Genomic DNA, 12,432 nt, shown 5'->3' on the forward strand with positions numbered 1-12,432 from the left:
TAATATTCGAACATCATAGTTTGCTATAGGCGCGATTAATAATAAATTATCGTGATTGTGAGTACGGTTCCCGTAGCATGGTCACGATACGTAATCCCCAATTCGAGTGTGCGTTTCACGTGACTCGACCACAACTTCAAATAATAATAAATAAAATTAAACACGTTGTAGATTGCGGGTGCGTTTCACGTGACGCGATTTGCAATGTGTATAAACAACGAGTGTACGACAACGTAACTCGTCTCATATTAATTCCATAAAAGTTTAAAATGCAGTAATGTAATAAAAGCGGTAAAAGGAATAAAAATGCACATATAGGTTTAAAACATGTATTAAATCAGATAACTAGGGCAATGATTAATAGTTGAGCGACCGTGCTAAAACTACGGAACTCGGGAGTGCCTCACACCTTCTCTCGTTTAACAGAATTCCTTACCCGGTCTTCTGTATTCGCAGACCATAAATAAGAGTCAATTTTCCTCGATTTGGGATTCTAAAATAAATCGGTGACTTGGGACACCATAAATTATTTCAAGTGGCAACTCTAAATAAATAAATAATCCCATTTCGAATAATGTCATTTAAATTGGAATAAACTCCCTATCTCATATTCCCTCGGGAAAAAAGAGGTGTGACAGCTCTGGCGACTCTGCTGGGGAATAAGAATCCAAAATCTTTGGTTCAGGGTTCAGAATTAGAGCTTAGAATAACTGTTATACTTAGATTTTATTTATTATCTGATTGTTATGTGTTTGAGCCTAATGTGCTAAATACCGCTTTTTACTGCTTTGATATTGCTTGAACTGTATATAAACTGTTATGACACCCTCTTCTCTTTGAGTCTTCTAAATCTTCTGGGAAGCGTGCGCTTCGCATGACTTCTTTTCTGCTAGAATCATACCCCTAATTTTAGAACGAGGATCGGACAAGTTGCAAAGCTGGTGAAGCTTCTGTATTCCCGATACGCTGCCCCCCCCCCCCCACCCCAGCTCGAGTTGTCTTCTCGGGTAAGCCATGTCTAGAACAACACACCCAGGATCTAAACCTAAAATAACATAGCCTCATGCCGGATCCCTAGTAGGAACGTTTATTTGCATCACGTGCATTTGACTTTGGAGACTCAACACAGGAGTTGGGTCCATCTAAGACAGGTGTACCCAATATAAAGGACCATCCTGATGCATTTTACGTGCTACTTGTGCATATGTTTTTTTCGGCTTGCATGTTGATCGGCTTCTAAAATAGGGAAAGGGAACCAAGAAAAACCAAAAAGTGAGGTAGGAGAAAAAAAAATTACCCGATTTTGAAAATCCAGGTATTTGAAAAGTACTGAAACTCTGTCGAAATTTTGAAAAAAAAAACGTCATTTTCAAAATAAGTCGTGTTTTCCTATTGCGCCAAAACCTACCGAACTACGCGGGTCTGATTCTCACCGGATGTGAGATACGTAGGCAACCCCTATCAGGCCCGACCATATTTTTTCAAAACTAACCAAAATAAGAACCTTTTGAAACATGATCATCACCCGGCGCCGTTCTTGTCAAAACAGCCTTAAAACATTCTCCTGGAGCGCCGGAAGGCTGTTTTCACAAGAATAGTCACAATGTAAACCCAAGTCAGTTTTGTCTCCTATAACTAACCCCAGTTGGAAGAAACAACCCTAAAAACTTTTCTCAAGTGCTGAAGGGCCGTATTTGCCCAAAAACAAAAACCTTTTTGTTACGAAATTTACTGATTTGGATTTTTAAAATTAACCACTTTGTGTTTTTGGAAAGTATGTCGGTTTTGATCTTTGTCCTCAATTTGTGTGTAGAATGAGCACCGTTGAGAATGTACCTTTTCGGGTCGTAGATAAGATTCCACTGGGACTCCACATGTGGTGGAATGACCTGGGGTAGGTCAGCAAGCGTTATGTGACAAAGGCTTTAGGTGGGCTCACCGGGCTTCTGAAAATTAAACCAAGGGTTGATATAATTGAAGCTTTGATATCGTTTTGGGACCCGACGCACAATGTTTTTCACTTCTCTGATTTTGAGTTGACCCCTTTGCTAGAGGAGATGGCAGGTTATGTTGGTCTTGACGGGAATCTCAGGCACTGATATCCAGTAGCACCAAGACCTGTAACCCCTCATAAGTTTTTGGACCTTCTGAGCATTAGCCGGCAAGTTAAAGATTGATATTTGGCCAAAGGATTTTGCACATTCCACTTCTTATATAGCCGGTATGGGGATCCCCGAGGATTTGAGGCTCTGGACACTGGTTTGAGTCATCAGGGAAATAAAAACAAATGGGAAACACACAGAGGTTTAGCTTTCGGAGTTGCATTTTTAGGCACTCTGATATGCCCAAGGAGTGACGGACATATAGAGCTGGGACTTGCAGGAATGGCCGACTTTATGGTCAAAAAGGCCAACGGCACTCTTATACCGATGATTCTCGCAGAAATCTATTGAGCTCTAACCGCCTGTCGAGCTGGGACAAAGTTCTTTGAGGGTTGCAACTTGCTTTTGCAAATGTGGCTAGTGGAACATCTTTGCCATCGCCCGAGGTACATGAATTACGGTCTGACCAGACTCGATTGCATTGAAGAATATGAAAACTGGGTAAACGGTCATGAGTTACCGGAGGGTACTGAGGCTTTGTTCGCGTATTTGGATTTTTTGACCGCAAACCGAATTGAGTGGACTTTCAGCTGGCTCACGGTCAATGAGGTTATTTACATGTTTGTCGGAGTGTGCTTTCTTTTATTGATGGGACTTCGGAGTATTCAGCCATATGCTCCGCATCGAGTCCTACGCCAATTGGAAAGATACCAAACAGTCCCTTATGATGAAGATTTGAGTCCATAGGTTATTGAATTATGCCCAAAAGCCGCATTCCCAGAAGAAAAGGTTCGCCAGATTTGGCACCAATGTAGGTTTCTGGAGCCACAGACTAAAGTACGGGATTGTTCCTTGGGTGAAGTAGAATCTAACTATACAGCCTGGTATGGTAAGATAGTTCGAGTCGATCAAGAAAAAGAACAGCCCGCCAAAAGACCCCATGTCTAACAATTCACCGATGGAGCGCGAGAAAAGTGGATTTGGTTAGCTAAAGAGAAGGAATACCGGGCCACCATAAGCAAGCTAGAGGATCAAATCAAAAACCTCAAATTCAACAGTAATTTGCAGGCTGCCGAGGATGAAGGAGAAAAGAAAAAATTGGCTCGAGAAAATGAAGCCCTCCGAGCTCAGATTCAGAAAATGAAAATAGTTCTGAAAACCCGGTAAGAAGTGAAAAAGATGAAAGACTCATAAGCAATCTGAGGCGAAAAGGTCATGATTATGGGTTTGATTTGACAAAGGCCGAGGAAGAATTGGCAAAAGCTCGGGCAAAATTGGCGAATAATGCAGAAGAACGGGCAAGGTGTGTTCAACATTTAAAGCAAAAGTATGATAGAGGGGTCGCGATCTTAGGGGAAAAACTAACTAATCTCGAAAATAAAATAATCGAACAGACAAAGGATTTCAAAGCTGAAAGAGAGAATTGCTATACATTGATTTCTCGATTGGAAGAAGATATACAACAATTGCAAGACCAAAACCATACCGCCACGCAGATGTTGGAGGCCCGGTCTCAGCAAATTGGATGCTTGCTCCAAGAAAAGGACGTCATTAGAATGAGGGTTAAAGAAATCGCTGATTATGTCACAATGAAATGCCATGAATGCAAAGATATGACCAGGTCCGTGTTCTTTCCTTCTGTAATGACTTTTTTCCGTCAGGTGATGGATGATTTAGAGTACCTTCAAGAAGAGATTGCACGCAGGCTCGCGTCGAGACCGACTGATGTACCACGGGACCCCGGAGTAGTATTGGAGGCTATTATGTATTTCTGATTTTTTTTTATTTATTATTTTTGGTTTTGAGTCTGTATTTTACCTTTTCGAGTCTGTTTTTTTCCGTTTTGAGTATGTATGTTTAATCGTCAGTATTTCCAAAGTCTTGGTAATAGAAAAACCAAAAAAAAATTATTTAATGAAATATTGGAAAAAAAAAAAACCAAAATTTTCTTTTCTTTTATTCTGCATTTATTTCCTGAACTGCGTAATGATCTGATTCATGCGGCGTCATGATACGTAGGCAATCCCCATTGGATTCGATCGTAGCTATAGACAATCTGAGTGAAAAATAAAGAGAAAAAGAGAAAAGGAAGGAAAATTGAGTGAACAAGAAAGAAAAAAGAGTGAAAAATAAAAGAGCGAAAACAGTAATAAGGGAAGGAAAAAGAAATCAGGATTCGAAATTTGAGAAAGGAGATAGTAAAGCCGGGATGAAACATACAGTCATTGCAAAGACATTTAGAAACATTTAACTGTTTAAGTGCATTGCATCCCCAATATGCAATTCTTTATCTGTTAAATATCTCAAACTAACCAGATTGTTGTGTGTGCAAATATCAAAGGTCCTGTTTAGGTGGTTGGTTTTGTGGTAATCTGGCTTCCCATCCTTACTTCACGAGATATAAAGGCAGTGTTCTCCCCAATATGCGATTCTTTATCTGTTAAATATCTCAAACTAACCAGATTGTTGTGTGTGCAAATATCAAAGGTTCTGTTTAGGTGGTTGGTTTTGTGGTAATCTGGCTTCCCATCCTTACTTCACGAGATATAAAGGCAATGTTCCTATGGCCTCCGAAAGTCATCTACCAATTATTGAGCCTGAGGATAGTCCGATATCGGCTATTCCACAGTCAGAGCCCGCAGCCGCCGAAGAAAATAGGAGGTTGCGCGTCTGCATGTTAGAAATGTGGGACGCTTGGTCTAATGGCAAAGAACCGCCCAGTATAATCCCCGGATTTCCTGAACTGCTTCCTAGGACGAGTGGAACCTCCAATGTCCCCATCCCCGTAACTAACCCATTTATCCCGTTTGGGTACCCCACTATATCGGCCAATTTCACCGGTATGCCTTCTGAGGTTCGCCCCCAGGCACCATTTTCAGAGGCACCTTCTACATTATTCACCGCACCACCAGTCTCTACTACGGCACAGCCAACAGTTACCAGGTCATGCTTCGAGCCTTCAGCTTTCACTTTTCAAGTCCCGCAATTTTAGCTAGACAATGCTCATGTTACCCCAAACTCTTACCCTCAGCACCCGCAGTTTGAGTCTCCTATGGAACAGGAAAGAGCTGTGAGAAACCCCAAGCAAGAAGAGATGGTTCGGAAGATGAAAAGCCTCGAACAAACTCTGAAGAACATGCAAGACCTGAGTGGCCAAAATAGTGTCTCATACTCCGATCTGTGCATGTTTCCTCCTGTTCATTTGCCCGTTGGCTTTAAAATGCCAAAATTCAAAAAGTACGACTGGCACGGAGACCCGATCGCTCATTTGAAAAGATATTGCAATCAGCTGAAAGGGGAAGGTGGAAAAGAAGAATTTTTGATGGCCTATTTCGGGGGAGAGCTTGACGGGAATGGCGTCAGAATGGTACATAGACGAGGACATCTCCCATTGGCATATATGGGATGACTTGGCCCGAGATTTCGTCAGGCAATTTCAATACAATATTGATATAGCTCTAGATAGGAATTCTCTGACCAATTTCAAGAAGAAAACTGCGGAAAGCTTCCGTGAATATGCTATCAAGTGGCGTGAGCAAGTAGCCAGAGTGAAACCGCCTATGGATGAGACAGAAATGGTCAATGTTTTCTTACAGGCCCAAGAGGCCGATTACTTTCAGAACATGATGTCTGTCATGGGCAAACCTTTTGCAGAGGCCATAAAAATCGGAGAAATGGTAGAAAATGGCCTGAAAACTGGCCGAATCATAAGTCAATCTGCTTTGAGAGCCACCTCCCAAGCCATCCAGAACGGCTCGGGAGGTTTAGCAAATCGAAAGAAGAGGGAAGAAGGAGCCATGATGGCTTCAGGTTTGAGAGGCCCCCATCGATCCCGCGATCATTCTTACCTGCCTTCCAGAACCCCACAACACTACTACCTCCATCAAGATGCGGCATATACCGTGGCACCGCCTCCCTATGCGGTGATGAATGACAAACCTTATACATGGCCACAACAACACTACAACCAACACCGAGCTCCACCTCCAGAAATAACCATCCGTACCAAGCTCCATATAACTCTCGTCCCCCACAAATCAATTACCAACATAATACACGCCCTCGTAAGCATCCTAGGAAAAATGACTTCACCCCTATTGGTAAGTCCTACTCTAGCCTGTTTCCAAAATTAGTCCAGATGGGTCTATTGCAACTTGTGCCTCCAAATTGGCAAAATCCAAAATCTCCATCATACCGGCCCGGTACCAGGTGTGCCTATCATTCGGGGGCAGAGGTGCATGATACGGAGGATTGTTGGACTATCAAGAGGGCCGTTGAGAATTTGATAGAACAAAAACGAGTGGTGCTGAGAGACGAGGAAGTCCACAATGTGACTAACAATCCATTACCGGCCCACAACAATGGGCCGGTCATTGGAATGATTTGTGATGATAAAGAGTTTTATCCAGCTTTGAAAGTTATCATCGCCATTGCTGATTCAGAGGCAAGACCTAAAGCGGCGGCGAAACAAGCCAGAAATGAGAAGAAAATCACTCCAACTCCTCAAGTTGCAGAAAAGGCTGTGGAAACAAATACTGGGGCAGCACCTGCTAAGGACGCAATTCTCTATGTTCCTAGAGCCCCAAGGAAAGAACAACTCATATTGAACACTCCCAAAAGATTTGAGCAGAGGAAAGTCACGTTAAATGTGCCGAAGTTGTATGTGCCAAAAGGGACTTATGTGGCGCGGGGGCCGATAATTTTACCAAGGCTGACTGAGCCCGTGGTTATTAGTCGTGCACCACAGAGCCCTATGAGAGGCCCCACTGCAGTCCCCTGGAATTATAGCAAAATAATGGTTACTTATAAGGGGAAAGAGATTATGGGAGAGGTGAACGAAATGAACCAACCTAGGAATTACCACAACCTAGAAGAGCAAAAGATGTTAAAACTGAGCAAGGATAAATGGTTTCCGCCTAAGAAGCCTGTGTGCGCTGAGGAAGCAGAAGAGTTTTTCCGAAAAATGAAAACTTTGAAATATGCAATAATTGACCAGCTCAGGAATACTCCTTCCCAGGTTTCATTTTTATCTCTATTTTTTAGCTCAAATGAACATCAGAAGGTACTCCTGAAGACATTGAATGAGGCATATGTCCCGGTTGAAAATTTAGTTGAACAACTGGAGAGAATGGCTGAACGATTCTTCGAAGTTAATAGGATTTGCTTCAGCCGTGATGATTTGCCCCAAGAGGGAGCCGCCCACAACAAATCCCTTCACTTGACTGTCAAATGCGAAGGTTATTATATGAAGAGAGTCATGCTAGATGGCGGGTTTGGGGTCGACATTTGCCCTCTCTCAACGCTCCAGAGGATGAAAATTGGAACAGAAAGAATTCGGCCAAACAATGTCTGTGTGCGCACTTTTGATGGTGTCAAGCGAGACACAATAGGGGAAATTGATTTGATTTTGACCATTGGCCCAGTGGATTTCGAAGTAACTTTCCAGCATCTGGACATGGATACTTCATATAATTTTCTCCTAGGAAGACCATGGATTCACGCTGCAAGAGCTGTGCCCTCCACTCTTCATCAAATGGTCAAATTTGAACATTAAAACCAAGAAATTGTTGTCCACGGGGAGGATGAACAATCCATTTACAGGGACTCTTCAGTCCCATGTCTCGAAGCTAGAGAAGGAAGTGAGCACATTGTCTACCAAGCCTTCGAAATTGTGATCCCGACCAATGCGAAGAAAGGCCCCCGTTCCCTCAACCTTGCTTATCTAATACCTCGGTCATGGTTGCCACTAAAATGATTAAACATGGGTACAAGCCCGGAAAGGGGCTCGGGGTATCTCTACTAGGCATCATAGAGCCCGTTACTTCAACCGCCAATGAGAAGTTCTTCGGCGTAGGTTTCCGAGCTATAAAGGCCGATAGAAAATGGGCTGATGAGCGCAAGAAAAATGGGTGGGTCTTGCCTCAGCCCGTTCCGCATCGAGCCAAGTCATTTATTGATCCCAAATATGTAGAAGAAGAAGAAGAAGAAGAGGCCTTCACGACCGAAGAGATTGAGGATATTTGTGAAGCCATGAAACAAATTTTGTATGAGTCCCACATGGTCCAGCCGGGGGAAGGAATGAGCACTGCTGAGGTGTTATACATAGGACCAAATGCCAAGCTTCAGAATTGGAAAGCTACCCCATTCCCTGTCAGACGGGAATCCCGGTAGTCCAGTCTTGCCATTTTTTCTACATTACGAGTTATTTCAGGTTGTAACTCGAATGTTTTTATTTTATTGTCTTTTGATTTCGATGTATACCCTCGTATCTTCAATTCAATGAAATGAAATCAATATTTCATCGTCAATGGATTTTTCCTTTTTCTTTATTCTAATTTTGCTATTTTTCTTATCTTTTCCTTTTCAGTTCTAATAATGCGGACTTAAATAACATGACATACTTGCGGACTTCATGTCCAGATCCTAAAATATTGTCTAACTGTGAAATAATGAATCAAGATCCAGAATATGATGAAGATGAGGCTTTTAGGGAAATAAATCGAGAATTGAAACAATTTGAGAATAAGCCTAAGCCAAACTTAAATAAAACCGAGCCAGTTAATTTGGGCAGTCCAGAAGAGGTCCGAGAAACCATGATAAGCATTCACGCCGATGAAAGAACTAGGGATGCATTGATCCAATTTTTGTTTGAATTCAAGGATGTGTTTGCATGGTCCTATGATGATATGCCAGGTTTGAGCGTTGATTTGGTAGTACATAAATTGCCAACTTATCCCGGTTACCCACACGTACAACAAAAGCAAAGAAAGTTTAAAACGAAAATTAGTGATAAGATCAAAGAAGAAGTCACCAAACAATTAAAAGCTGGTGTGATTCGGGTGGTCCGATACACCACGTGGTCGGCTAATGTGGTCCCAGTGCCGAAGAAAGATGGGAAAACCCGAGTGTGTGTTGATTATCGGGATTTGAACAAAGCAAGTCCCAAGGACAACTTTCCACTTCCAAACATTCATATTTTTGTTGACAACTGTGCCAAAAATAAGATACAGTCTTTCGTGGATTGTTATGTTGGGTACCACCAGGTTCTGATGAAGATGCAGAAAAGACGGCTTTCACCATGCCGTGGGGCACTTATTGTTACAGAGTTATGCCATTCGGTTTGAAAAATGCCGGGGCAACTTACATGAGAGCCATGACTGCCATCTTCCATGACATGATGCACCGGGAAATTGAGGTGTATGTGGATGATGTGATCATTAAATCCAGAACACAAGAAGGCCATGTGCGAGATCTGAGAACGTTCTTTGAGCGTCTGTGCAAGTATGAATTGAAATTAAATCCAGCCAAATGTGCATTCGGAGTTCCATCTGGGAAACTTCTGGGGTTTATAGTCAGCCAGAGGGGTATTGAGTTAGATCCGACAAAGATAAAGTCTATTCGGGATTTTCCACCTCCGAGAACCAAGAAATAGGTCATGAGTCTACTAGGGAGATTGAATTACATCAGCAAGTTCATTGCCCAGCTTACTACCACGTGTGAGCCCATATTTAAGTTGCTGAAGAAAGATGCAACGATCAAATGGACAGATGAATGTCAAGAGGCTTTTGCCAGTGTTGGTTCCACCCGAGCCAGGAAGACCTTTGTTCTTTTATTTGATAGTCTTGGAAAATTCCTTTGGATGTGTCCTGGGGCAACATGATGTGACCGGGAAGAGAGAGAAGGACATATACTAGTTGAGCAAGAAGTTTACCATTTATGAAGCCAAGTATACTTTGTTGGAAAGAACTTGTTTCGCCCTAACTTGGGTCGCCCAGAAGCTCAGACATTATCTTTTGGCCTACACCACATATCTCATAACTAGAATGGATCCTCTGAAGTACATATTCCAGAAACCAATGCCTACGGGAAGGTTAGCAAAATGGCAAATCCTGCTCACTGAGTTCGACATTGTCTATGTCAACCGTATAGCAATGAAAGCTCAAGCCTTGGCGGATCATCTAGCTGAGAACCCGGTTGATGATGAATACCAACCCCTAAGTACTTACTTTCCGGACGAGGAAGTAAATTCAGTTGAAGTAATTCCAGAAGACACCAATGCTTGAAAAATGTTCTTTGATAGAGCTGTAAATGCAAAAGGTGTCGGGATTGGGGCAATTTTGGTTTTGCCCACCGGTCAGCACTATTCGACCACAGCCCGTCTTTGGTTCTTCTGTACCAACAACACCGCTGAGTATGAAGCCTGAATTATGGAAATGAATATGGCAGTTGATCTGGATGTGGAAGAATTGTTAATCATGGGAGATTCAAATTTGATCATTCGGCAAGCCCAAGGTGAATAGGAAACTCGAGATATCAAGCTTATCCCATATAGGCAACATGTGGAAGATCTTAGCAAACGATTCAAGTCCGTCGAGTTCAGGTATATTCCTCGATTCCACAACGAGTTAGCTGATGCATTAGCTACTTTAGCCTCAATGTTACCGTATCCGGGCAATGTCCATATTGACCCGTTGGAAATCCAAATTCGAGAAAGGCATGGTTATTGTAATACAATTGAAATAGAACCAGATGTACAACCATGGTATCATGATATCAAAAGGTTTTTGAAAACAAAGAAATATCCTGAGCAGGCTAGTAGAGACCAAAAGAGAACCATTAGAAGGCTTGCCAGTGGTTTCTTCTTGAGCGGAGAAATCTTGTACAAAATAACTCCAGATCTGAATCTTTTGAGGTGTATAGATGGCCTAGAAGCTAAAAAGATCATGAATGAAATGCATTCGGGAGTATGTGGACCTCACATGAACGGATATGTCCTTGCAAAGAAAATCTTCCGGGCAGGTTATTACTGGATGACCATGGAAAAGGATTGCTTCAGTGTTGTCCGGAAGTGTCATCAGTGTCAGATACACGGTGACCTGATTCATGCATCGCCTTTAGAGTTGCATTCTATGTTAGCACCTTGGCCGTTTGTTACCTGGGGAATGGATGTCATTGGGCCAATCGAGCCGAAAGCTTCAAATGGGCATAGATTCATCTTATCGGATCTAATGAGAGAGTCTTATCGGTGAAAACCCTCACGGGCACCGTAAGGCGATGGTAAGCAGAAAAATTCAAAAATGAGAGTCTTGTTAGTGAAAACTCGCAAATAGCACTATAAGGCGATGGTAAGAAGAGAAATGAGAGAGGCCAGCTGGTGAAAACCCGCAAAGGGTGCCACTGATCAAAAAGAGGATCCTCATAGTCACTGGCATCGACACAGTCCTGGGCAAAGTTTCTCAGTCTCAAAGCAAGAGTTGTGATGAATTTCTGAGAGTTGTACGGTTTACACAGATCAGGCATCTAGTCCAAGAGGCATGTCATGTTCATTGAAGTCTGTATACACTCCAGATAAGTCCTTCTTTCTTTTCCCCAAAAGGGATACCTCTTGTCTAAATTCATTTGTCCATTCCATTATTTTCTTTTCTTTGAATCCTTTTCGATTTAACTCTGTTCCAAAACTAAGACAAAGAAGGGAAGGCAGGACTGATTTACAGAGTTCTCACTTGATACAAGCCAATATGCAAAAGAAAAGGCACCCAATCTCGGTAGGGGTATCAAGTTGACTCCAACTGGCCATGTTGGCCGATGTTTCGAAATCAAAAACTGTTGAAAAAGGAAATTCAAAGTCAAATGCCCACAAGGGCAAAATAAAAGTTGAAAAGGTTAAGTCTCACGTGACTAACCATCATGGCAAAGTCCGAAAAATCCAGAGGTTCTCCGAGGTTAGAAATGCAATTGATATTCAGGAAATAACCAGTTGCAACTGAAAGGACCGAGACCAAGTGACTGAAACAATCAAGGCCACAAAACCAACCACCGTTTCAAACTGACAAATTGTTCTTTGTTTGAAAAAATAGGGAAACAGGTGCAATCCAAAAGCAACCTTGCAAGAAGCAGGTGCAACCAAAATGAAATTACGCAAAGGCTAGGAACAGTTTTGCAGCAACTACTCCAAAAGGGAAGTCTTCTCCAAACTCTTTCCCGCATTTTACTCATTATCTTAAAAAAAATATATGAAATTAAAAAGAAAGAAAAAAAAAAACAAATCATGGTAGTATAGGGTCTCCAATCCCTAGCTGTGTTTTCCAACATAGGATTTCCACTCCCTAGTTAAAATTATTTTAGACATAGGGTCTCCACTCCCTAGTGTTTTTTCCAACATAGGGTCTCCACTCCCTAGTTGATTTTATTTTAGACATAGGGTCTCCACTCCCTAGTCGCGTTCCAACATAGAGTCTCCACTCCCTAGTTGAAGTAATTTTGGACATAGGGTCTCCACTCCCTAGTTGATGTTTTTAGACATAGGATCTCCACTCCCTAGTCGCTTTTG

At 42.2% G+C, this 12,432-nt stretch overlaps 2 protein-coding genes across 2 annotated transcripts; both read left to right on the top strand.

Moving 5' to 3' along the window:
* The first annotated feature begins 5,455 nt into the window (after positions 1-5,455).
* Positions 5,456-7,656, top strand: LOC104089071 (uncharacterized). The gene is made up of 2 exons (XM_070184677.1): positions 5,456-5,912; positions 6,236-7,656. The coding sequence occupies exons 1-2, from the start codon at positions 5,456-5,458 to the stop codon at positions 7,654-7,656; spliced, it is 1,878 nt and encodes a 625-aa protein (XP_070040778.1).
* A 2,665-nt stretch (positions 7,657-10,321) lies between these two features.
* On the top strand, positions 10,322-11,131 carry LOC104089070 (uncharacterized). Its single transcript, XM_070184678.1, has 2 exons — positions 10,322-10,350; positions 10,435-11,131. Exons 1-2 carry the CDS (start codon positions 10,322-10,324, stop codon positions 11,129-11,131), a joined length of 726 nt encoding a protein of 241 aa, XP_070040779.1.
* The last annotated feature ends 1,301 nt before the right edge of the window (positions 11,132-12,432 follow it).

Source organism: Nicotiana tomentosiformis, chromosome 9 (genome assembly GCF_000390325.3).
Source record: "Nicotiana tomentosiformis chromosome 9, ASM39032v3, whole genome shotgun sequence".
NCBI classification, from domain to species: domain Eukaryota; kingdom Viridiplantae; phylum Streptophyta; class Magnoliopsida; order Solanales; family Solanaceae; genus Nicotiana; species Nicotiana tomentosiformis.